This window comes from Cornus florida, unplaced genomic scaffold, assembly GCF_030987335.1.
Source record: "Cornus florida cultivar Cherokee Brave unplaced genomic scaffold, ASM3098733v1 CherokeeBrave_3.0.0_Hap2_Chr03, whole genome shotgun sequence".
NCBI lineage: Eukaryota > Viridiplantae > Streptophyta > Magnoliopsida > Cornales > Cornaceae > Cornus > Cornus florida.
The window spans coordinates 5,029,902-5,057,060 of record NW_026775573.1 but is presented as its reverse complement, the minus strand read 5'-3'; the positions used below and the strand labels follow the sequence as shown (position 1 = coordinate 5,057,060).

Genomic DNA, 27,159 nt, shown 5'->3' with positions numbered 1-27,159 from the left:
CACTTTCTCTCTCCTCAATTGGATTATTTATTTTAATATGTGGGTATTGGATAGGCAAGAGTGCATGGTTGCTTTGTGCCAACTGTAACTTATAGTGACCCCTTATTTTATTTTTTGGATTTTCTTCTCAATTTCAGTGTGCCTTTTTTGCAAATGTCATTAGTTTAATCGCTTGAGTTCATACACTAAAATCCAATTCAATACTGGATATTGGCTGGAATAATAATATTTGCACAAAAATACTCTAAATGTAAATAGATTTTTGCTATATCACTTATAAAAAGAAAATAATTCTCCTCTACAGTCTTGGGAATCCCTCTTTGATAATTCGAAAAAAAATTCGGAGCGGTAGCTGATTAAATTATATATATATATATATATATATATATATATGGTGGTAAATTACAAGATTAATCCATTTACATGGATTTTTTTTCTTCTTCTTTTAGTTTAACATCCATAATTGACTAAAACGTCCATTACAAAACTTAGGTGCATGTAAATTAACTGATTATTATTGACAATTATTAGCATTTTGTACAAAGAAAGTCAATAATGTGCTTATACAATTATACTTCACGAGATCAAGGATCATTTCCAAGCTTTGTTTTTGTTTCCGCCTTTTAAGAGATGAAAGTTCTAGTTCAATTCCGCTGCATAGAATTTCAAAATTAAAGAAAAATTTAAAACAGGCTTGATTTGTAAGTATGAAAACTAAGTTATAAAAACATTTGTTCTCAGATAGAAATTATTCTCATGCGCTAGTTTTAGGAGAATTGAACTCTGAATTTATAGAGTGGGGCCCTAAAGGCCCTTTATCAATCGGCCGGCACTGCCACACGGCCCACACCTAAAAAAGTTTAGTTCAAAATTAAAAAACAATTAAACTAAACTTTTTTCGGTTTGAATTCCAAAGTTCTAATTTCGTGTAACCAAATATAGCTTTCAAATATTTATTTGATGCATGTAGGATGGAATCTAACAGCTTGTTGACAAAAAAAATACCATCATTGAATAATAATTCTCAATCACAAAATAAATATCCATCTTTTCATTTTTATTTGAAATAAATGTTACATTTAAAAAGTCAATTTACTATTTTTTATAATATTATTAATTTAATCTTTGTGCATTTAACTTATAAAAATAAATCATTGACCCGTTAGAAATAAATTTAAAAATATTTTCTTAAAAAATTAGATTATCAGGACATTTATTTTGGAAGAGTAACTCTTATAACATTGTTAAAAATAATTTAAAAATATATATCTAGAGAAAATTGATTGAATACTCGTAATTAGTAGTGTTTGGCAAACAAATGTAAGTAGCCAAGGTGGCCAAAAGAGGAGTTGACACGAGTAACGGAGGAGAGAGAAAGTAACGGCAAATATAAAAGTAGAAACCGACGTCCCGTTACGTTCGTTCAGTTACCATGACGCAACCTTTATATAAAGACTAAAAAGAGAGTTGTAGTATTACCGACAGCTGGACAGCTTGCACCAGCTGTCATATCTCTCTACTTTCTCTCTCTAAAACCAGCATCAAATTAGGGAACCGACTTTAATAATGTATAAATACGTACGTACGTACATATATATACACAAGCCTTCTACGGCTCGTAGTCGTATCAGAAATGAGGGTTTGGTGTGGTTCTGGAAAGTACGGTCCGTACGGTGACATTTTTTCGTATAGAGGAGGGTGATTATGCATCCTACGTGTACCACTTTAAACTTTTAAAAAAGGTGTCGCCAACTTGAATTTCGATCCACGTCAGATCTCTGTTGTGCCATGTTTGGACCTCACCACTTTATGCCTTTGTGCATTGTATGTATATTATCTTCATCTTTGCTTTTATGGGTCACGTGAATTTTGTTTTGTCACAAGTCATTTTTTTTTCAAATAATTTAATTTTTTAAAAACTCATCAGTATTACTTAATTTCATATTAGGTTTTTATTTTATTTTAATTTATATATATATATATATATATATGTGTGTGCATAATATAGAATTCAAATAGAGCAATGGTTTTCACATTTCACAAACATTTCAAGGTTTGCAGCTTTTTATAGAACATACTTTTGAATGCATTAATTGCTTTTCTCACCTTCCCATCCCTTTTGGTGTGTGTCCGAGATTGAGAGTGTATCAATTTATTGTCAATTTTATTTTGAAAAGTCAATTAAGTCTTACGAAACTGTAAACTGTGGTGTTTACTTAACATGGTCGGTGACTCAAAAATTCTATATTTATCGCATATCATTAAATTATCATGTGTATCTATATTGGCCGTTTACCTCAACCCTTTAAGTGGACGTCTCTAAACTCCTACCAAGGTAAATAACATTGGAATTCAATATTAATTACATAAAATATGTAACCCTATTGGAGTAAAAAATTAGAGTAATTGCTAATGATTATGCCAAATTAGTTCTATTAATTTTTTATATATATATATAAGATACTGTAGCTCATTGGTTGGAGCAAATCCGCTTACGTGTGAATATGATTTAATAATTTAATTGCGTTGACGTTTCGTCATTTAATTGGATGCATCAGGCTCATCAGGGAAAATAACAATCCCAATATTACTACTATAATAATTATTAGATATATATATACACACACATATAAGTATTTTAAAATGGACAGGGTTTGATGAGCACATGACAATGCACGTGCAGTGCTGCTGCTTCGGGATCACAATCGCCCCGTCCTGTCACGTGCTTCAATAATGTCTCTCCCTACTATCTTAATCAATAATCATACATACACTAGTCGAGGCCCGCTATCTCCAATACAAATTCCACTATTTTATTTTTTTGTATTTTCTATTTTTCATAGAATTTAATTAAAAAAGCAACAGCACACAACATCCTTAGGAGTCTGTTGAATCATTTTAAAAAGTTTTTATTTTTAAAGTATGTTTTTAAATACGATAGTATAAAAAACTTTTAAAATAATCCTACTTTTAGCTCACTACAACAGCTGAATAGAATTAAAATCTTTTATCTTTTGAAATTGATTTTTCTTTGGACAGTTTTATTTATTTATTTATTTTTCCTGCTTTTTGTAAAGACAATATTCTTCTATCATAAAGTAGTATTATGTTAATTTTTGAATAGTTTTTATTTTTATTTCTTATTTTGTTCTTAAATTTATAAAGTGAATTATTTTTTTATTAAACTTCAGTTTATGTCAGATGCCATTTCAAGCACATAAATGAACCACCTCTTAAGTCTTTGAATCTTTCTTTTATATATATATATATATATATATATATATAGTCTTTGAAAAATTCTAATGTATGATTTTTGGAATATGTTGATATATATCGACAATGTGTCATGACTTTTGTTCATGAGTAGTTAATTTTTTTTTTTTTTTTTTTCACCATGAGTTGTTAAATGAGAGGTGCACATACATAAATCAAACAGAGCTGTTAACGAATTACATCACAATAAGTAATAAAAATATAAAGTGCATGTTTAATTTTCTTTAGTATCTCACAAGCTTTAATGGCTGGTCTGTCTTTGCCTTGGTGTAGACTTTTCCAGGCAGGCTGAGACATTGCAAGAGTCGGGTAATCGATTACTCACATAGACATATATGAATTCCACCATTGCAAGAGTTGGAATAACCGATTACTCACATAAACATATATAAACTTCACCATTGCAAGGGTCGGGATAACCCATTACTCACATAGATATATATGGACTCCACCTATAGAGGTGCCACACAGACCGCTTCGAACATAATTCTTCAAAAAATAATAAAAAATAATAACACTCCTTAATGACACTCCATGAAGCTCGCAAAAAACTTAAATGGGCAAAATTTGCTAACCTTGAAAAAATAAGAAATAGAATGTGTAGTACGCTGAACAATAAAGAAGCCATGCGAGTCCACATCACGTGTGCCCATATGCACAATCCACATGCCTAAGGTTGACCCATAATAATAATAATAATAATGAGCATGTGAATCGAATAGAATCATAGACCAAACCAACTTGAATTTTGCTCGATATGGCTTCCTGGCATGCCATCTCAATTCTGGATCTTATACCCGAATTTTGATTTCAAATGACTTCAATAAGTGGCAAAATATAGATACATATACCCTTCAATATATATATATATATATATATATATATATCGGTTCAAAGGCAAAAGCAGATTACTCGTCTCCAAAATTTTACTTGTTCGAAAATAATAATAATAATAATAAACACCTGGGGTACAACATAGTGAAAATGCAGTAGAAAAATTAGGAATAAACACATAATTTTCATTTGAAAGCAACAAAAGTAATATCCATCACTAATTCAGCACAAGGGGAACCTCTTCGATGCAAAATAATTAGATGCAAGATACTGCAACATCATCAGTTCCAGCCTACTCATCCAACGCAAGCCGACCTACAAGTGTGACGTGCATTCAAACAAAACCTAATCCTCTCCATTCTGACTTTCATCTTTGGCAAGCTTTATCATGTCATCGATTCGGAGAATCGTTATAGCTGCTTCAGTTGCAAACTGAAATAACAACAATAATAATAAGAAGAAAAAAGAAAAGAACTTTCATCGGTCCTCTTGGAAGCAAAATAAATAAATAAACACAATTCGGCAACTGCATTATCATGTTTCATAATTTTTACCTGTATTATCTTCACTTTGCTCATCGCAGGCTCAATCACTCCAGCTTCCAAGTTGTTGCGTATTGTTCCCTTTGAAAGGTCTAGTCCCATGCTGCAACAATTTAAGAGAAAGCCAAACCATACTGAAAATTAGAAAAAATGAGTGACAAGTTACATGATAAAAAAACGAGTATATAGCCCAAGGAGTGGCCTAGTTGGCATAGAGCCTCCAGTTATACACCCACTTTCCATTGAGTGGTAAATTGCATGCTAATAAATGAAGTACATAGTCCCGAAGCAGTAGCCAACATGGCATTGAGTCTGTGTGTATAACCCATAACTCTCTAATGTTCAACTCCTGAAGGCTTTAAACCTGTCTCTTGTACCATCAGCCAGACAACTTACGGCTACTTAGGGTAGAAAATGGATAATTGAGACATTGGATGCTTATTCAGACTGGGAAGAAAGCCAAACATTAGAAGAGCCCAGTCGTTCTAGCAGCGGTAAGAGATCAATAACTATTTCACCAATCGAGTCACATGTTTCTAGCACATTCATACAGTAGTACCTAGACTCTTGCCGTAGACCCATACATGCCAAACCACTAATAATGTGTTTCTATGGCATCATAAGGACCACCTATTACTTGCTTCTTTTTTTTTTTTTTGATAGGTAAAGGACCACCTATTACTTGTTAACTGATGGATCAACCGCCACTTGCTCCCTCAGCTTCTACTCGCTGCATGAGCAGAAAGGAGAGTAATGGTGCAGAAAAAATCATCAAACTATCATCCCCTTATCTTGACTGGTACACGTCTTTCAGGTGAATAATCGGTAAACTACATGCACAAAGTATGAAACCAAGGGGTATTGCTTTAAAGAGATCCAAGGCCAATGTTTACTACATTCCACCAAAATTAGCAATGCAAAATCAGCGTTTTCAACTGGATGTTCAACCAGAGAGGAGCCTCTTTCACAACAGTTTGAATGGCTTAGTAGAGACCATGGATTCAAAAAAGGGAAAACAATAATAGTAAAAACAAAATGTGTATGGGCATATAAAGTGTGATCCAGGACTTAATTTCATATAAAAATGAGAAAACTACAAAAACAATGTTGAAAATTTTGCCATGTCCTGCACATTGCTAGAAGGTCAAGAAAGTTGGTATATTTAAACCTACCAACCATATTTAACTCCCACTCAAGTTAGAGAATGATGTCGATGCCCAAGTTCCTAGAGAAAAATATGATGACAAATTTTCTTACCTAATTATAACATCATCCAGATGTGGCTCCCCCCATCCATTGTTGCAGGGGAATTCGGTTGTAGGTGGGGAAACACAATTTTCCAAAACCCTAAATCCACCACCCAAAGTTTGGACTTGTCCAAATAATTTTAGGGGAAACTTCTGGTAAACATGGGGAAACCCAAGGGATGCATTTGAGAAACATCCCAGAAAGAGTTTGAGAATGTTGGAAAATTAATGAACAACATCTTCCCCAAAATTCCTAATTCACTTCAATGTTTTTGAGGTATTGTTTCCAAATAATCCATTTTTTCCCTCTATTTCCTTCTATTAGTTCCTTAAGATTACACTTCAGTCTACCATATTACTTTTTCTAGGGCTTTTGTTTAGTTTTATCGATGTTTTTCAGACACCTATAACAGAAAAAAGAGTTTCTCAATAAGTGTCCCATAGGCCATCCCTTCAATTTCATATCACTCCCCGCTTCACATTGATGAAGGGATTCTTTGAACCATGTTTCCCACTTATTCTCCCCATTCTGGTAAATTTGACTCTAGCTACATAAACCCAGTTTTTACTTTGTCCTTGTTAAAATGACACTGATACCTGATTTGTTCGGTTCGATCATGTTTAACAGGATATTTCAAAATGCTTTGTACCAACTTGTTCTTGCAATAGAGACTCAATAAAGATGGATTTCGAGAAGCCAAACCAAAAGTTCTCTGCCACGGGTGTGTGGTCTGCTACTGTAAAGAATCTAGCTCTCACTGAATGAATCTCACTAGTAAAAGATTTTCAATTTCTACCAACCATTGTAAAATGATCAAATGTGAATCTCTGGTTAACAGAGGATCCACCTTCTGTCTGTATGAATATAAATCCCACATAGCGCGTGCATGAGCTTCACTAACAGATAACAGCAACCCACAATATCAGCTAAGCCTAAACACGTGACTGTGTGAGAGATACGCAAGCCTAGTAACCTCCAAAACCAGTAAAATAATTTGAATCAGTTGATCGCAATATTACTCATACAAAATGTTCTTCACAAACAAAGAAAGCATATACAATGATTACACATGAAATGTACTAAAGCAGCACCAAGGATACCTTGATAAATGCTTCTTATCTGCCTTGGTTTGTGCGGTATGGTGGTAAGCACGCAGTTTTGCAACTAACTCAGTTGCATCCTTTGCAGCATTAACAGCAAGCACCTGCACCACATTGTCACTAATGCATACATCAAAATTACAGAATACCAAAGGTGTGAGAGTGAACCAACACACACGCATTTATATAAACTCATTTCCCAGACAGGACCTTCGGTATGATTAACAATGATTCAGCAAACTCTGCAATTGCCAACTGCTCCCGAGATCCCAAAGTTGTTGCTAGGTACTCCAAATAAACAGATAAGGCTGCCTCAACTGCACCTCCACCTGCAACCACCTGCATTGTCGCAACTGAAGACAATGAGGAACATAGATTGGTAAAAGAATAATTGTTACACTGACTATTGAACTGTTCCTTTACCATCTTCCTTTTTCTTCTTCTGTGTGTGTGTGGTTTTGGGGGGGGGGGGGGGGGGGGGGGGGGGTGGGTAGGTTTAAGCTTACGGGAAAAAGGAGGAGGACAAAGTCAAGCTATGACACCTTCCAAACATGTAATGCAAAAGAATGAAACATGAATATTCCAATTCAGTGTTAAATCCATAAGATACAGCAACTCAAACCCCTCTCCCAGCATAGGGTTGTTCAGACACCAAAAGAAACAAATCCCATATTTTAGATGGCGTTTGAAATGACATTATTTAGTTTCACACTATATTTAAATGTGGCAATATGCCTTTCCATTACAATGAGTAAAACAATTCCATTTTTACAAAATGACCAGATAAGCTCAAGCCTACATATAAATAGATGTTTGACAGTATTCAAACTTCAAATGTCAAATGCAGAGAAAATCCAAACAATGGGTCATTAGCCCAATGGTATAACCTCTCATCCCTCATAAGGGGAGGTGAGGAGATCGAGCCCCATAATTGGCAATTTGTGAAATGTGTGTGTGAATACTTATCTAATAAAAAATTTTAATTAAAAAAAATTTGAAAAAAAATTGCAGAGAAAATCCAGAATGTAACTTTATCAAGAATTGCTGACATCTCTAGGTTCGCCCAGCAATAATAGAAAATATTTTAAAATCTAAAACAACATGCACTATATTATGTAAAATCAGAATTCCAAATCTCAATATAAACACACACACACACACATGTATATTTATTAAAGCAGTCAACAGGTGCCGGGGGTTTACCGTATTGGATTCCAGGGTTCTCTTAACAATTGATAAACTATCATGCAAAGCTCTCTCCATCTCATCAAGCATATAGTCATTTGCACCTCTAAGAATTAAAGAAACCTGAAGAAACAACAGGTCAAGAAGAATCAAACAATACAATAAGTGAATCATAACCATCTTAATGAATTTACATTACATCATAATCTACTCTATACAGGTAACAAAACTAATTTCAATTGATATTTTGCTTTCACATAAAAGCTGTACCAAATTAAAAGGGTTCCCACATTTTTACCAAGGTCGTGAAACAAGGATTCAAAGCATTTATGTTCCAACGTCGTGCAGCAGTAAAAAAATCTACTGTAAATAACTAATCACATACCGCACTTGTGTTTTTGGTCCCCTTTATCAAGATTACATCATCATCGGAAATGCGTTCCTCCACTACTTCATCTGCATAGCCAAGAAGTGAGGAATCAAATGTTTCATCTCCTTCCATATCGGCAAATGTTGAAACCTGAATATTAAGAGTGAATAAGAATGAGAAAAACTGTGTAGCCTGTCACAAAAATTGAAATTTAAAGTAGCTGGCATTGGATGATAAAAAGTTAAATGAATAACAATCATAACATGAGGCTAAACTACTACAAGTCAAAAAGATGATGTGTTAATATAATATGTGTGTATATGTATAAAATAAAAAGGAGAAACTATAAAATATAAAAGACAATGTAATGAATATGAAAGGTTATTACTTCAGAATCTTCAGACTGATATTTTATTAAACAGTTAGTGCAAGCATACATTTAAATTACTTTAATGCTACAAAACATGGCAACTTCAAAAAAATGAAAAGAATCTATGAATGTATCCTCATCATTGTCATGAATTCTAATAAATAGTCCCTTAAAACATAAATATAAATTATAATAACCTTCATATATATTCCTGACTGATTAAACTAATGGGAACATAACAATCTTGATTAGGTAGAAAAATCTAACTTTGGAATCTGGCAGGCGCTTATGCAGACTTCTAACTTTGGAAAATTCTACCATAAATAAAAAGAGGGGGGAACAAGCCATGTAATGCATAGTTACACAGGAACCACAAGCCTAGGTTCCTGAGTAAGACAAATTGCCCAAAAATTCTACAAAAAAGTGCGCAAAGTATCTGAAGAACTCCCACATGAAAGTTCCCAACATCAATTTATTGATCCTATCAATAGGAGACCATAAATCCTCAAAAGTATGCCTATGCCGCTCCTTCCTGCCATAAACTCTACATAAGACATATAGGCACAGCAGCATACTGTTTTTAAAAGATCACCTTCGCAAGAGTTAGCTTATTGAAAGCAACACAGATGCAGCTACAGATTCTTGGTTCTTTCTCCTCAAAAGTTTAGTGATTTACAGCGCACACAAATTCCATTTCAGATATTTTGATGTACAACAAGTCATCCTTATTTTATGCCTTGTATAAAATCATAAAAACAAAGTTCATCGGGATGAAGTACGATACAGAATCATATAATAAATTGAGAATATTGAGAGCAGGGTTAGAGATGGACAATTCGACCGGCATGCTTTCTAAAATTCTATATCTGTCTTCTTTTGGACGGGATATTGGCATTTGACAACTTGGTTGCTAGATGGATCTTTTCCAATCATTTTTTACTCTATAATGCAGAGCCAGTCGATTATAGAATACATTTTAGCTTAGCTTTTCAAAAATAAATCAATGTCTTTCCTTGAACTTTCATACATATTTGTCCTCATATTGTGTATTTTGTTCGTAATCATATGTCATATTAGGACTCAACTTTTTGATAGGTTCACAATGCTTCCACACACACACACACATCACATTGATCTTAAAATTGTACAAATTGTGCATACTGCATTCTTCTACAAATGATGCAATAATCAACTTTGAAATTAATTTAAAAGAAAATTAAGATTCATATCAGATTTGTATCATTCTAAATGTCAACTTGCCAAGTAGAGATATATACCACGGTTGCACCAGTAGCCTTGGCAACGTGGCGCAAATCCTCCTTCCGAACACGTCGCACAGCAATTGCACCAGCCTCCACAAAGTACTGAAACAACATTCAGCAAGCAAACAAGTTCAGAAAAGAAATACATTGTCACAGAGTGAATTCCATGTCATTTAACAAACTTTTAATAAGCTTATAGAAAACCACGATAACTATAAACCCAATAACTTGACAGACTGAGCCCACTGCAAATACAATAAGCGAATGTGACATGAACACTTAAAATCTCTACAAAAACCTACAGCCAACAACACGTAATAGAGATATAGGAACGCAGACACTCTTTGATGGAAGAATACAACACAAGTGTGACTCACAAAGAAGAAACCAACAAGTCCCTAGTTCACAACAAATAGAATATTATCTTTGGCTGGTCAGATAGGTATCTCAAAATGTAGGTGAAGTCCCATCACACAAGATGCTTAGACAGTTCTTTCATTCATTTCTGAAGACGTAGATAAATGAGATACTTCAACAATTTATTTGTCGCCCTGGATAACAAGTTTGGTTTAAGCTTGCTAGAGCAGAAAAATAGAGACCACACCAATAGCCGCACAATGTGATTGAGATGTGCATCTAAACTGTTGAAGGATAGACTACCGGTAGATACCATACAAGTCAATAAATCCACGACAGGGAATTAAAATCTTGCTATGGCAACGCTAAAACTACTCAAAACTTGCCTTGAGAGCCATATCATCAATCCCTTTTGTAGTCAAAACAACATTGGCTCCAGCTCTCAGAAGTTTCTCAATACGCTCTTTAGTCATATCGGCTTCTCTGTAAAAGAACAAGTACAGTTAGTCCTGCATCATACCAAACTGCTACAGAAAAGGAAAAGAGCCTATAAAGGTAGGTAAATAAATAAACAAACAGCATGATATGATATATTTCTTCTAGAAATATCATTGCACGATTACCAGAACTGTTGCTTGACAAGCATTTAGTTGCTCATTGATGTATACCCTCATGACTTCTTCAAATAGTATTTATACATTTTATTACACACACAGACACACGTATATTAATCTGGAAATGATGCCATCTAGACAATTTTTGCAATTCCTGCTATCCTATATTTAGTTCTCAAAAGAAAACTAATGCATGTATGAATGTATATAAATTGTTGATAGTCCATAGCAATGTATTTGATATGTAATGTAAGAAGGTGAGACATGCACTCTGCCCCAAGTATGACAAGATCATTTCATGACACAAATGTTAACAGAATATGATTTTTTACAGACTGGTCACCTTTGACGAATCTTTTCAAGCTCCCGGGGATCAGAAACTAATACTTGAACACCCATTTGCATTTTTGTCTTTTGAAGATTGAAATCAAGACAAGCAATTCTTGCAGGGGAAACTCTGGTTGACATTCCCTGTGCAGCACGGCCCGTATTCAGAGCATAGCCATTCAACAGGTAGCTTTCTCTTGCACTTTTACCATGAGCTTTAAGAATATTAATTCCCTGAAGAGTAACAAGGGAATCGCATTCTGAAATTAAAGTCTCACGACAATCTATAATATAACAAATAATAATCATTATATAAATGAAAGCCATTAAAGAGACCATCCACTGTTATATTTAATTTGAAAAAGAGAAGCTCAAACTAGAATATTATGTTAACAAAAGACAGAACCTTCTGTGACAACTGACCTTGATTGGATATCTAATTTCTCCTCGCGCATTGGTCATTTTTACTGCTTGTACTGCTTCCACTACCTGGAAAATTAATAAAATGTGTATTTTATTTCTCCACACAAAGGAAACTAATAATGCTTCAAGAAAAGAATGAATTCATTATATGCATAATGATAGCCACAACAGAATAGAAACTCTTGCATGATGAAAAATTAAAACTTTCTAAATATACAGGGGACTGTAAGTTTGATCTACGTATTTCCAGCATACAGGGTACAATTGAGCACTCAGATGCAGGGTAACTATTTTATTTGAAGGTAAAGCTTTAAGCTTCAATCAAATAAATTTCCGAAGTAGAAATAACTCCTCGGGGTTATTTACAAAACTGAAGATAACCGCCAAAACTTCAGTCGAGGCATTCAAAATTTTTGTAACAAAATTAAATGCAATCGTTTATGAACAGCCGCATGAAACAAAACCAAGAACTTTAAATAAAATGATGATAATAAAGACTCGGTAAAGACAAAAGGGCTGATGGAAAATATTTGGTGCATGAGTGCATCAGACCGCTCATTTCTTCCAAACTACTTTAGAATTTACTAGCATACATATGATGACTGATGACTTCTCCAACAATAGTGTGTGCTATTAAAGCTAACTTGCATTATAATCCATTTACAAATAAATAAATAAAACTACCGAGGCCGAAACAAATTCAAATTCTATATCATCCAATTAGCATACCAGATTTGCAAAGAAGTTGCTGTCACCAGCTATTAACTTCGAGGACATGCAAGTCTTGGCACAGTTCACAAGAGAATCTTTACCAAGCTTTTCAACCTAGAAAAAGGCAAAAGAATGACCCAGTTAACATTACATTATAGTACATGCAAGCAAGAGCATGAGGCATGAAGTTCAAAACCACTAAATGAGATCCATTAAACTACAGTAGTTGATAACTTCTTCAAACCATTCAAGAAAATGTTAACGAGTATAAGTGAAAGTAGAATCCAAAACAGGGCGAGTCCTTTAAGTAGATCTCCAACATGGACCACCAAAAATTGTATCAGATTTGATGTAATCCATGGGTACCAATGTGCCAAGTGGAGGTCATAGTACAATTTTGAAACTAAGGCATCAAACTATAGTACTTCAAATTCTCATATACATAACTTTCAATCAGATACTTAGATACATCAACTTTTTGACTTCTTCTCAAATCTCAACTTAGCAAAAGACCATTACCTTAACAGCCAATTTTTCATCAACATATTTGCATGCTTCCCTCATAGCAAGCTGACAAAAACATAAAATAAATTAGAATACAATGATAACAACTTGCATGCATGTAAGGGAATGAAAAAAGAAGAAGACAAAATTCAAAATAAAAGACCATGGTGCAAGCTCATATTTGCAATCTCAGGTATGCCTCATATAGTAACTTACAAAATCTACAAAGACAAGTATGGTCATAAAAATAAGTGAAAACAAATCTAAGAAACAAGTACTTACTCTGTATCCACTGATTATAGACGTTGGGTGGATCTTATTTCTCACAAGATCATTTGCTCTCTGCATATATTAACAATAAAATCATCCACAATACTAATAGAATCTAAAAAATCTCATATGGACCAAAAAGTCATTTCAAAAGATAATGCAGTAGGAGGATATAACCTTAAGCAACTCTGCAGCTATAATGACCACTGAAGTTGTCCCATCTCCAACTTCTCGGTCTTGAAGCTCAGCCAACTCGACAAGTACCTAGAAGAATCAGGAAAAGAGGAGCAAAAAACAATATGAATGCACAACGAAAAGCTCCAGTTCTACAATAAATACACGTAGTAAAACCATATGAGCAGAAAAAGACTTCATTTGTCCACCTTGGCAGCTGGGTGCTCAACTTCTAACATCTTGAGAATTGTAGCACCATCATTAGTAATTGTTACATCACCAATATCATCAACAAGCATCTGAAATACCAAAACAGCACCATGATGTGAGGTCAGATGAAACCATCCAATCGAAAAACAGGAACAATCTATAAAATAATCTAAAAAGCTCACACAAGAAATAACTTCTTTTTCTTTTTCTTTTTTTTGTTTTTTTGAAATTCCAAAAGGTATGTCTCCAGTGACTACATAAGCTATGCCTAACAAGTGGACTGCTCAAACATTGTTGCTGCTAATTTCCCATTTAATAAGCAGTGGGTACACAACCAAAACCAAACTCATAGGTTCACATGCACTTTTATAATTTATATGTAATTCAACAACTTGTACTGAGTTGGCCCAATTCTAGAAGGATGTACGTCTTGAACTTCTAAAGTGGATCACAAGTAGGCCACTGCAATTTTCTTCAACATTTTCAGGTTAAATCACCATTTTTTAAGTTTCCGTGTCCAGTTCACCATAGGGAAAAGTTAAGTGCTATGTCACATAGACTCTTTCAAAGTAGGTGAAGAACCCGTGTCCGACACACATTATTCGGACATGGGTATGGGATGGGATATGCGTCCAACACCTTTGGTTGGACACACACCTAAAGAATATATCAAATAATTCCATTTTATTATATTAATACTTCAAATAAGTGAAATGCCTATATTGGTCACTATGTTACATAAAAACATTATTTTACTTTTAAAATAAGATAGAAATATTAAATAAAATGAATATTTAGCAGTGCCCATTTGTCCTTCTGTTTGAGGATTTGACACGTCTAACACGTGGATACATACCCATATACCCAACACACGTACCCGAGTCCATGTAATATAGGTTAAATGTATTGAAGTGTAAAATACACCATGACCCTACAATATGTTAGATCTTCGTGTAAATGTGTGTTGGCTCTAGAGAAGCTCTTCTTCCTATTGAAAAGGAAGAAAAGAAGGACCTAACAGTGTAAGGAAGTATCACAAACACAAGAATTGGATTTTGGACATGCATGTTGATGAACCCTTACACTTTAGCACTTTACCAAACATATGTATGCCGAGTTGCACTAATGCAGATTCAATGTTTTGGGAATGTTCAACATTCCCTCTCTGATAAATGAAAAGCCCTCAATGCCAATCAGAGTTCAAACCAAAACTGTTACATTTTGATGCAGTTAAAATTTATTACCTTTTTAATTCAATTATCTCTAATAGTGAATTCCAATATTGTTATAACTCCTTCAAACTACACCAAACCAATTCTTCGCATTAAACAAATTGATATTTTCATGCACAACTTTTGAACTATTCCAACCCGACTCTTGGAATATGACATACATACTTAAAAGATACAAAGCAAGAATAAAGAATGCAAAAGAAAATTTAAACAACATAGAGCGCAAGGTTATACTTTCAAATTATATCCAATCACTCCACTAATTTTAGTTCTACAAAAAATAGAGTGGCTCAACTGAAGAAGGTACCATTCCAACCAACTGGGATCTATACATAATTCTTGTTTCTCCATTCTAGTTAAACCACATATTGTGTCATTTTTTCATTACCATATCAACTCTTGTTAATGTTAGTCTTCTCCTTCCCCCAACACTATGAATGTGGACCACAATCTTCGTGCACGTGACCGTACTCCTTTTAGGACATCCTATTTCCCAGCTACCTATATTATATCTTAAGTCTAACGGGTGTTAGTTCAATTGTCTCATGAATGTAATCATTTCTAATCTCATTATTTCTTATCTTACCATACATAAATCTCAACATCCACATTGCTACCGTACTTCTTTTAGGACATCCTATTTCCCAGCTACCTATATTATATCTCATAAAGTATGATAAAATAACCATTTTATATAATTTACCTTTAAAAAATGAAAGCTATATGTTATTTATGCATGATGCTAACATTAACTCTTATAGTTTTATGCTTATTTTCAGCCTAATCATTGATAATAAACATTAATTACTTTAAGGTCTACAAAATTGAATCACAATAGCAAGAGGAATCGTCATGGGACTTCATTACTGAGTTGCGCAATATCACTGTGTGTGATTTCAAACGCACACATACAAACACATTTTGTCAGTATCAAATCTCTCTCTAGATAGATCGAAAAAACATGAAAACAATTTAAAAGATCAACATATATAACTATAACACCAATCAAATTATCATGTTAAAATAGACAGCTTTAATTTGAGTGTGAGAGAGTGACCTTATCGAGACCAACAGGTCCAAGTGAAGATTTCACAATATTGGCAACAGCTTGACACGCCACAACTGTTCATATCAAGACGAACAAATCAGTAAGAAATTATCATACAAACTTGTGTTTGTTAGTGTGCATATGTGTAGAGAGAGAAGGATATTACTGTTTTGAGTACGAACGTCCTGCCCCGACTGGCGTTCCCCTAAAATAAAAGGAGATTGTGCCGTCATCGCCATTTTCGATTGAATCAAGAGAGAAATATAGGGATGTAGAAAACCCTAGATCAGCTCTGACGGTGAGTACTTGCTTCTCTCTCTCTGAGATAAAAAAGTTCAGAGGTTGGTGAGTTTACGAACTACTGCTATGTATGCTCCCTCTGGAATGTTAAGAGAAAAGCTTGGAAGCGAGAGGAACAAACAATTGCAGAGTGCTACTGTGTGCGTATATGAGAGGGTTTCGAAGGTTTTTCATTCAAAGTATGCTGCGACGTCGTTTGAGCTTCTATCGGGACAATTTTGTTTTTGATTAAATTACACTCCACCTCCTATTGTCATAATTACAGAGTCCTCCCATTTTATAAGAATCATTATGAATTACCTTTTGATAATTTTTGGAGGACATCATTAACATGGAATAGCTTTTGTACTTTTACCCTAAACGGTTATTGTGTGTTAGTTTATAAATGCTACTTGAGATATCAAATAACATTTTTACATCTCTATTGGAAAAAAGAAAATAGGAGGGAAAGAGTTGGGATGGAATAAAGCTCGGTTTTATTAGACAATGATAGTAATGAGGTAGGTTTGAGATGGGGGTGCAACTCGGACGAAATTGGAGGCTCAATTGTGGCTCAACTCAATATATCTAAATAATTTAACCATAATTCAACCCAACTTGACCAACAATTTGAACCTGACTCATCTTTTGTTTTTAAAGATCAAGTTTAATTTGGGCTTGCAACTCGTGTTGAAATTTTGGGTTAAATTTGAACTTTCAACTCGAGTTTGTTATTTTGTGTTATAATTCGCGTTGTTGTGATAACAAATTAAATAATTTAAAATCAACTGAACCGCTATAGACTGATAGTTATGAATCATCTTATTTAGGATGTTGAGTCCACGCACTAAATAACCAATCACGTGCAACTAACACAAATATATATCATGTTCATCAAGAGGGGTTCGTAGGGTTTTATAATTCTGGATGGGTTCGTTAGGTTTTATAATTCTGGATGGGCTCGGGTAAGGTTTAAAGTTATTCGACATAGTAACCCGAGCTTGGCTCAAAATGATATTAGGTTGCTATATTTCATCTCCGGAACAAAATTGCAATTTACATATTCCAAGGTCAAGAAAATCAAAGTTGGCTTGAGTTGATTGGTGTTAGGCTCGCCCGAGTTACGCCCTAACTTAGGGCAAAGGCCTTTCCCTGTCCCTACGGAGCCTTTAAACTTCAAGTCAAAATTTCTCCTCATTTTCTTACTCAAATTTTTAAAATCATATTTAAAAGTATAAATCAAGCAAACATTATTTCAAACCAAAATATATTAAGGGTAAGATGAGATAAAATTTCAATATAAATGGGATTGGGCCGGGGCGACTAGGGACCCGAGTTGCGCCCTAAATTAGGGCAAAGGCCTTTCCCTGTCCCTACGGAGCTTCTAAACTTCTAGTTAAAATTTCCCCTCATTTTCTTACTCAAAATTTTAAAATCATATTTAAAAATATAAATCAAGCAAACATTATTTAAAACCAAAATATATTAAGGGTAAAATGAGATAAAAATTCAATATAAATGGGGTTGGGGCAGGGCGAATGGGCGACCTTCCGAATCCTTACCCTGCACCAACATGGGTTTTCACTCCTAAAAACCATTCCCAACCAAAACCCTAAAACGACCCCAAAATTATTTAAAATGGAGCGGAGTGTTTTGCCATGCCTAAATAAGATAGAGATGGCAAAAATCCCCGCCCTGCCCCATTTGAAGCGGCTTTAGGGAACCGGTTATGTAAATGGAGACAGGGACAGTGCTGCTTTGAAAAACTCGGCAGGTTTTAGGGTGGTTTTGGGGGAGGGTTGCCTTGATCCAGCCCGAATATACTATAAATTTATTAAATTACCCTTACATACTATGATGTATTACACACAAGAGAAAACCCTAACCCTCATTTCAATTCATGTCTTAAGTCTTGTGACAAAAAAACAAGAGCCACAACTAAGGATGACAAAATCCCCCTGAGAACGGATCCTCTCAAAGTATCATGTATTAATCCTACGACTACTAAAGCACCACATCAACAACTTATTTGACTACTGAATAAACTAAAAGACAATGTTACCAAGGACGGAGCTATGAATGGGCTAACCTGGGCTATAGCTTAGGTCCAATTTAAAAAAAAAAAAAAATTAGTACTATTAAGTCCATGTACTACTATTCAAACCATCCATTATAAAACATTCCGCCCAGCCCAATCCAAACACATTTTTGTACTATTAAGCCCATGCACTACTCTTCATTTTCTTATCAGCCATTCAACCCATCCATAATAAAACATTCAGCCCAGCCCATCCATAATAAAACATTCAGCCCAGCTCAATCCAAACACATTGTTGCAAATCCAAATACATTGTTACCTTGAACTCTTCTTTTCTCAATCAGCAGAACCCGTGAACAATTTGAATGTTCAAACTAAACAATTAAAGTTTCCTCCCAAATCTCAACTTGGTATCAAGTAACATAGATACTTAAACTTCACTCTTTTGAACACAATTTTGAAGTGAAAAAGTAGATCTGTATGTTTATAATCTAAACCGTTCTCTACTTGAATTTTTTTTTTTTCCCCAGCAAATCCTTTACTTGAAAATTTTCTTTTGCCCCCCTTACTTTCAAATCCTGGCTCTGCCCCTGAATGTTATGGCATTTTCTTACTGTTTTGAAAATTTCTTTTTCGATTTTTTCAATCATCAAGATTGGAATTCAATTGTAGAAAGGAAACTACTTCCTAATATGAAAGTTGGATGGAAAATCAGCTCATCAGTCCATACGATACCGTATTTAGTAGTCAAATAAGTTGTCGATGTGGCGCTTTAGTAGTAGTAGGATTAATACTATATATGTTTGGAGTGAACTTTCCTTGGAGATGATCCGTTCCAGGCGTGAAAATCACTGTAATATAAAGAAGATGTTCCTATGATTTACATTTTTTAGTTTTGAACTGATTGAATGTGTTTTGTAACTCAATGCTGATATTTTTTAAAATAGGATAAAATCTTAAGAAATAAGACATAAAAGCCAAATACATATTCAGAACTTCTCATTTAAAAATATATTTTTTATTATTTTTTTCAATTTTATCAGGGCAAACAATAATGAGTAATTAAAAATGGATAATAGTTCTATGATAGGAAAAAAGTCCATAAATCACCTTAAAAAAAAAAAAAAAAAAAAGGGTTGTTAAATCAGAAATAAATCCAAAACCACATTGAGAGAAAAATAAATAAATTACACGTACACCGCACGTCCCCCACCCTTCTTGGACGGACCATCGTCAAGATCCCGACCGCCCTTTTCTTTAGCCAAGCCTCTTATCCAGACCAATTTACACACAGTCACACACTGTCATATATAGTTCCATGGCCACATGCCATTTCTTTCCCGCCATTTCCCTCCTCACCACCACCCACTTCAAATCCCCAAACTGGCCAAACCCTAGCCCTCTCTCTCCAAAAACCACAAAATGCAGAGCCCCTACACTCGCCCGATCGTCCCTCACCGACCAGTCCCTCACAGCCAAACGCATCCTCCTCGACCTCATCTCCGACCAAGACCGAGGCCTCAAAACCCAGAACAACCCTCGAATGCTCTCTGAAATCGTCGAAGCCATTGACGCCATGGCCGTTGTGGGCAGCGATTCGGTCACCACCGGCTCTTCACTCTCCGGCACGTGGAGGTTGCTATGGACAACGGAGAAAGAACAGCTTTTCATCATCAAGAACGCCTCTCTCTTCGGGACACAAGCCGGCGACGTGTTACAGGTCATTGACGTTGAAGAGCGTCGTCTGAACAACGTCATCACATTTCCCCCACATGGGGTTTTCTTTGTTCGGTCAAGTATCGAAATTGCTTCGTCTCAGAGAGTGAATTTCAGGTATTTTTAATGTTTACATGCTTTATTTTATGGTTTATAACTTTGCTAGTGTAAGTATTACAAGAAAAATGTGTTATTGTTATACTTATCAAAAAAGAAAAGAAAAGAAAGTGTTCTTGTTATATGATTAGTTGCATAGTTTGAGCATTTTTAAAAAATCTGAGAAATTTAATAATATTTGGATGTTGGGTTGCAAATTGGGGAGGGCGAGCCTTGGAACCACCTTACCATTGCGCCAAGGTTCACCCTCCCTGGGAAACAACCTCTCCATATACCGAGGTAAGGCCTTGTACATTTGACCCTCCTCGGACCCTAGAGCCTTTCATGCACTGGGTTGAAAATTGGGGTAATAATAATTTGTGTGTTGGTTAAAGATTTGAAGATCTAATAGTGTTCTTCTATTAATTGTATTGTGGGTTGTTTGTAGATTTACTAGTGCAGTTCTACGAGGGGAGAATTGGGAGATTCCATTGCCACCATTTGGGCAGGGGTGGTGAGTGCTTGATTTTTTCTTCATGTTGATTAAGTTAATATTTGGTGGTGATTGTTTATTTATTTATTATTTTTTAAAGTCAGTCTTGATCATACTTTGTTCGATGTACTGTGCCAAGTGCTTCTTTGGTCATTTTCATTTGGTTGTTGATTTTTGGTCTTTGAATCCTCTTGCTCACTTATTGAGAACACTGGCATTTGTTTCTTTCTATTACTGCTGTGTATTCTCTCTATATGTTTAGTGAGTCAGAATTTCAGAATAACTATTTCTGGTATTGCTCATTTCATTATTTCATTTAAGAGAGCTCAATTTATATACATACAATCATGTATACTTGAAGTTGATGAAGTCTTATTGCAGTGCAGAGTGTTATTTCACCCTTTGGTTGATGTTGAAGTATTTACTAAAGAATATCACACTATAGTTGGCTGTTTTCCAGGTTGGAAGAAGGATCCCAATTTGGCAATTTTTCTTATTATTGGGCCATATGTACCATGGAGTACTTACCTGTCATGTCTTTTCTCACTATCCAAGTGACATCTGTTCTGTCTTTCAGTTGGATAAACACTGTACTTGAACATCATATTTCATTTTCTTTTCATTTGTGTGCTTATTAGTATTTATATTATCTCATGTTAAATTAGCTTATTTAGTATGTAATGTGTTTTTTTACCATAGATTCATTTTTTTCTTATTTAAGTGCCCATGATAATATTAGGATGTCCAGGGATACTAAGTAGTTGTTTTGTGTTCGGAGATAAAAAGAGCAAACTTCTATCGTACTTCATTACATTAGTTTATCTTTAGGGTAAATAACTATGGCAAGTGACATGACCTTTATTGAGTGTAATGTTAGGGTAAGAGGAAGATCAAAACTAACATGGGGTGAGCCAGTTAGGAAAGATACGATAGAGAACTGACGTTGTGCTTTAAAACAGATTTTTTTTTTTGATACTCGGCCTTAAACAAGTGTTGGAGCGGCATTCACGTAGTTGATCCCAAAAGGCAGGAAAAACTCTGTTGAGTAGAGTGGAAAGATTACAAGGGAAGTCTCCCGTCCCCCCAAATATTTCTCGATCACTTTTGCAAACCATAACTTATTTCTAGTACTTTCTTTCTTGTCATTAGCTATAATTACATTGTTGGATGACAAGTTCTTAAACTTTTTGAATTGTAGCAGTCTTTCCCTGGTTTTCTGAGACATATGACATATTTGCTTTCCTTTCTAATTGATAGTAAACATGAAATTTCCAATTTATGCAGGTTCGAATCTGTATACCTAGACAATGATATTCGGGTTGTAAAGGATATCCGTGGAGATTATTTAGTTGTTGATCGTGCTCCCTATGAATGGACAGAATGATTTATTTTAACTTGGGTAGTCTTTCCCTTCCATCATCTTCTTATTGATATTGCAATTTTGTTAAGGAGACAATGCACATTCAAAAAAAGGGCATCATGCACTTTACTTCCTTTTATGAGAGAAAGTGGAGTGAGATTTTTTATTTTTATTTTTGAGAATATTGTATCCCTTTTGTTAAATTTTCCAAATATATTCTCACTTGAATTGTTTGAACTCAACACTTCACTCTCAAAAAAGCCTCTCTGCCCTGGAGTACTACCTGTTACGTTGTTTTCTTGCTAGTCAACTGACGGCTATTCTGCCTTTCTGTTGGATATGTATTGTACTTGAACATCATCTTTCATTTTTTTAATTTATTTATTTTTCTTTTGGGGGGGGGGGGGGGGGGGGGGGGAGGGGGTGTGTGGAGGTTGTCATCCTTATTAGTATATTATAATTATATCATGTTAAAATGGCATATATAATATGCAATGTTTTTTACCATGAATTCATTTTTTTATTTATTTTTGTGCTCATAGTCTGCATTCTGCAATGATAATATTTTTTTGTTGTTGCTGCAGCTGCAACCTTTGCTGTTTTTCTTTTTAAATTCCTCCATATCTCTCTATCTCTCTGAAGTAATTAGGGATTCAGGATGTGCTAGTTTGTTGTTTATTTATTTGTTATGGGGCTTTGTGGTTGGAATCAAGTGCATTTTGGTTCTTGGTGATGAGACTCGAGTTGTGAAGGATGGCCGGGAGACTATTTAGTTGTTGATTGTGCTCCTTATACTTGGACAGGATAAATGGCAATGCTTCTATCATAATTCATTACATTATTATATATTTTTTGGGTAAAGAATATATCTACATTTTGCAAATCAATCTGGTTGAAAATCCAATTATTTATTTTCTTATAAAAATTTGAAAATATTTAATTGAATAAGCTCAACAGTAGCTCCTAATGCAGTCCTCGTTTAGAAATGAACACACATTTGTATGATGGTGGAAATAGCACATGTTGGATATGTAAATGAGAGGAAACAGATATGGATAGGTTGGCTGTGTGCAACGATGACCAATAACCATACTGGTCATGAAAAGTGACATAGTCCTTACTGAGTGTAATGCTGGAGAAGAGGAAGATCAAAACTAACCTGATCTGAGATACTTTGAGAAAAAACAATAGCATATGGTAAAACTGGGGTTTTGGCCTTAAAAAGTAACTGTTTAGGTCAGCCGACTCCAAATAGTACGTAAAAGACTTTGTTGAGTTGAGTAGAAAAATTACGAGGGAAGTCCCTTTCCCCCTCCTTCTTTCTCCACTGTTTCTGAAAATCAAGCTAACCTTAACAGTTAACTTTTTTCTTTCTAGCAGTTTCTTGCTTGGCACTAGCTAATTATCTTGTTGGATACAAGTTCTGAAGCTTTGAATTGTAGCAGTCTTCCCCTAATTTCTGAGATATTGGCATGTATGCTTTACTCTTTGATTGATAATAATCATGAAATTTCCAATTTATGCAGGTTTGAATCTGTATATATAGACAATGATATTCGGGTTGCTAAGGATATCCGTGGAGATTATTTGGTTGTTGATCGTGCTCCTTATGAATGGACAGAATGATTTATTTTAACTCGGTAGTGTACCCCTTTTATGCAGTACTGTAATATATTCTCAGTCATTATTGTCATCTATTGGAACTATATATGCCAGTTCTTTCATCCTGTTATTGATATCATAATTTTGTTAAGGAGGCCAGACTCATGCACTCCACTCCCTTCTATGATAAGAGAGGCATAATAGGAAGTGGAGTGAGTGAAGCTTTTTTTTTTTTGGAGTGCGAATATCATCTCTCTTTTGTTAAATCTCACCTGAATTGCTTGAACTCTACACTTCACCCCCTAAAAGGCAATTTCTTTTCCCTGATGTTCAGGTTTGCTTGCTTTTGGATGGTACTCTTGGCTCTTGATGTTAGCCCTTGAAACGTCATGGTTGAAAGCGTGATTTTGTTAAGTCAGATTTTGGCTCTCTTCACTGTATAGTTCAGTCGAATCTTGCTGTTGAACTCTTATATCATCATCATCATCCTTGCCTTTATCCCATAGAGTCAGATTTTGAACTCTCATATCTTGTATATAATGTCAAGTTTTACTGCAACAATATGGGCTGCATTTATTCTTTGTAAAATCAGGTTTCAGAGTGCTCTGGAGTGTATATATTTCGTTGTATTATACATAAATTTTCTCAGATTGACTATAGAACTTACTTGTATGCTATTTTCTTGAAGATAATCTCATATATTTTGTTTCGACTCACTTCTTTCAGTAGACACTTGGCGTACAGGTTATATTTTTTGCTGAATGCCCTTGTGAAGTTGACTTCCTTAATAGTAGGCACCTGATAATTCTGATGTGTCCAACAAGTGCTTTGCTCTTCAATTTGCTTATTTGAAGTCTCCTCCATCTTATTAGGTGATCGTTTATTTGGATACTATTGCAATCTTTTTCTATGTTTATGCATATGTAGTTGTTTCATGTTGTAGAAGCAATTGATGTTTAGCAAAAAAATTCTCTTGCAAAGAGGAGAAGAGAGAACTGATTTTCGTTGGCTTAGGTTGCTTATTGTTTCTGGGTAGCACGTTGTGAAACCGGCATTGGTTTCTTTAGTAAAAATACCATTCTAGTGGTGAAATCTGGTGGATGTTGTACCCTTAATCTAGTTTCAAGTCTTCCTAGAAGCTAGAATACCATCTTTGTTTGCTAGGTGCTAGCCACCAACCAGCTTGCCACTCCCTGAAAAAAGGGCCGAGCACCACCGTGTGGTCCTGGACACTATTATACTTAGTCTTGCATGGCCATTTAGTGGACTTCCTTGTCTTTCTCTTGCCTACTTCATTTGATTCTTCAGTTACTTAAAGCAATAGATCAGACATAAGCCTGCATGGTTAGTATTCGGTTTTCTGAAAACTGAAAATCAGAAAAATGTGCAAAATACCTATTTGGCTGGGAGAAACCAGTTTTCTGTATTTTGTTTGAATGACAAACCACTGGTAAAGGATATATATTAATAAAATCCTAATAGGAGTAATACTCTTTGGGACCCTCGTGTGGCACACATGGGTTAATCAGTGATTGCTGTGTGCTTTCATCAATGGACTGCTTTAAACTCCAAATTTTTACCTCTTATCACAGAAAGTTGGGGGAAAAAAAGAAAAAGATTGACACGGTGAATGTTGTTCATTAACTCTATCAACAACTAGAATATATTTTCTCTGTATCTGTTAGTACATGCTTACAAGGAAGTCGAGAGGGGTATCGATTATGGGCGTGTTACTGCCAGAAAGTCTGTTGCACTAATACCCTTATGATGAGGAGAGTGAGTGCGCCCTATTTCAAGGACAATTCTTTAGTGCCTTTGTCCCTTTAGTATGTTGTTACTCACATTCTACTCTTCCAACCTACGTGGCAATGGTGCCTTGAGTGAGCTTGTAGGGATTCATCTTAGTGTTCAGTCAAATGTTCAATCTTACCTTATTGTCTGTGATTGAAATTTAGAGGCAGGGTAGAAGGAATAGAAAATGTATCTTTAGGAAAGTTAAGAGTTTCGAGTCGGTTTAGGTTTTCTAGAATTTTTTTTTACGTTTTTAGAGAATTGAAAATTAGAAAACTGCACAAAATTTTCTTTGGTCTCACGATTTTTGAAAACTGTATTCTCAAAACTCGGTTAGAGTGTCTTTTATAGTTCTAAACAATTTCCGTTTTCTAAGTTAAATTGTTTTTAACAATAAAACCAAGAAGATCGTCATTTCTCCTTCTTTTTTTTTCCCTTCTTGGTTGAAGAAGTAGAGGAAGAGGGAAATGAAAGTAGGAAGTCCAGGTCAATGCTAAACTTACAGATTTGAGATAGGATCCCTTACTGTCCTGTGCCGTTTTGATGCACAGGCATGAAGTCCCATATAAATACGCTGTCGAGGTTCGTGTTTATGTATCAAAACTATGTCATTTTGATGCACGCGACAAATTCTAAATCGTCTATGAACATGAAAATGAGAAGATTCAGGTTATGTAGCTTAGTTTTATCAGACGTTCCAACAAATCGACTTTTACAACAATGAAACTGAATCAGAAAAACTTAGTTACGACATGACCATTCCCATTGATAGAGATTGAGATATTGGGTGAGCCCATATATGATTGTTGTAAATCTTTGATAGACCCCAGCAGCATCCAAATCTTGGTCTTATTCACATGATTTGCAGGGTGAGAAGATTCAAATTCTGTAGTCTAGTTTCATAAGATGTTTCAACAAATCGACTTTAACAATAATGAAACTGAATCAGAAAAACCTAGTTAGGACATGACCATTACCATTGATAGAGATTGAGATATTGGGTGAGTTGTAAATCTTTGATAGACCCCAGCAGCATTCAAATCATCCAAATCTTGGTCTTATTCACATGATTTGCAGGGTGATGGCCCCCGGTTTGATCATGAAATTGCAAGGAAACAAACAGAGTGTGAATCAATGAAATGTTGATGGTGGGTATAGCTAATGTCACCTACATTTGACTTTTTTTATAAGCATGTACATATATGGGTCCCACAATTTTCCAAAAAATATAATGGTTGCTGTGTACCTTAGGCTTTACTGTACGGAATGAGTACCTGAGATGTACAGGCAAAAAAAGTTCAATGTCTGGGGCCTCTGTGAATGAAAACGAAAGATGAATTGTGTGAAGGAAATTTTGGGTGAGACCTTAGGAAATTTTGGGTGAGACCTTAGGACACTAAGACTCGTAGGAGGTTGTAAACCCAAAAAAAAAAAAGAAAAAGAAAAAGAAAAAGAAAAAGAGTAATAATAATAATAATGTGTATTTATTCTCTAAATTATAGAGAATGACAAGTAATTACGAGTTCTTTTTTTAATAAAATAAATTGGATTGTTTAATTAACTTGACATTTATAAATTATTATGACGTTAAATATTACGTGATTTCTTATTCACATAAATATTTGAATGGGTCATCCTTATTCACATAAATATTTGAATGAGTCATCGTATGTAAATTATGAATGTTTTTTTTATTAATTAATTGTTTATATTACAAATTTTAATGAGAT

General features: G+C 34.8%; 2 protein-coding genes across 3 annotated transcripts; one reads left to right on the top strand and one right to left on the bottom strand.

Moving 5' to 3' along the window:
- Window positions 1–4,197: 4,197 nt before the first annotated feature.
- On the bottom strand, window positions 4,198–16,509 carry LOC132299150 (T-complex protein 1 subunit alpha-like). Its single transcript, XM_059795623.1, has 17 exons — window positions 16,221–16,509; window positions 16,064–16,128; window positions 13,774–13,863; window positions 13,568–13,654; window positions 13,403–13,462; window positions 13,136–13,186; window positions 12,635–12,730; window positions 11,906–11,971; window positions 11,499–11,716; window positions 10,928–11,024; window positions 10,200–10,286; window positions 8,568–8,702; window positions 8,201–8,305; window positions 7,208–7,336; window positions 6,998–7,101; window positions 4,662–4,752; window positions 4,198–4,539 (listed from the first exon to the last, which is right to left on the bottom strand). The coding sequence occupies exons 1-17, from the start codon at window positions 16,291–16,293 to the stop codon at window positions 4,453–4,455; spliced, it is 1,641 nt and encodes a 546-aa protein (XP_059651606.1). The 5' UTR covers window positions 16,294–16,509; the 3' UTR covers window positions 4,198–4,452.
- Window positions 16,510–19,574: 3,065 nt separating this feature from the next.
- On the top strand, window positions 19,575–24,354 carry LOC132299149 (probable plastid-lipid-associated protein 11, chloroplastic). 2 transcript variants are annotated; one of them, XR_009480031.1, is made up of 5 exons: window positions 19,575–20,204; window positions 20,632–20,697; window positions 21,961–22,075; window positions 23,563–23,676; window positions 23,973–24,354. XR_009480031.1 is itself a non-coding variant. In XM_059795622.1 (4 exons), the coding sequence occupies exons 1-3, from the start codon at window positions 19,690–19,692 to the stop codon at window positions 23,660–23,662; spliced, it is 681 nt and encodes a 226-aa protein (XP_059651605.1). In that variant the 5' UTR covers window positions 19,576–19,689; the 3' UTR covers window positions 23,663–23,676; window positions 23,973–24,354. The 2 variants fall into 2 exon arrangements, 1 of the variants encoding a protein (XP_059651605.1); XM_059795622.1 differs by lacking the exon at window positions 21,961–22,075 and having other exon boundaries at window positions 19,576–20,204.
- The last annotated feature ends 2,805 nt before the right edge of the window (window positions 24,355–27,159 follow it).

Excerpts from the sequence above, each read along its gene's own strand:
- LOC132299150 (XM_059795623.1), bottom strand. The coding sequence starts at position 16,293 with ATGGCGATGACGGCACAATCTCCTTTTATTTTAGGGGAACGCCAGTCG. Across the intron at positions 13,655-13,773 it reads TTGAGCACCCAGCTGCCAAG|GTACTTGTCGAGTTGGCTGA; the intron begins GTGGACAAATGA and ends TGATTCTTCTAG. Across the intron at positions 7,102-7,207 it reads CATTGTTAATCATACCGAAG|GTGCTTGCTGTTAATGCTGC; the intron begins GTCCTGTCTGGG and ends AATGTGGTGCAG.
- LOC132299149 (XM_059795622.1), top strand. The coding sequence starts at position 19,690 with ATGGCCACATGCCATTTCTTTCCCGCCATTTCCCTCCTCACCACCACC. Across the intron at positions 20,205-20,631 it reads TCTCAGAGAGTGAATTTCAG|ATTTACTAGTGCAGTTCTAC; the intron begins GTATTTTTAATG and ends GGTTGTTTGTAG. Across the intron at positions 20,698-23,562 it reads CCACCATTTGGGCAGGGGTG|GTTTGAATCTGTATATATAG; the intron begins GTGAGTGCTTGA and ends CAATTTATGCAG.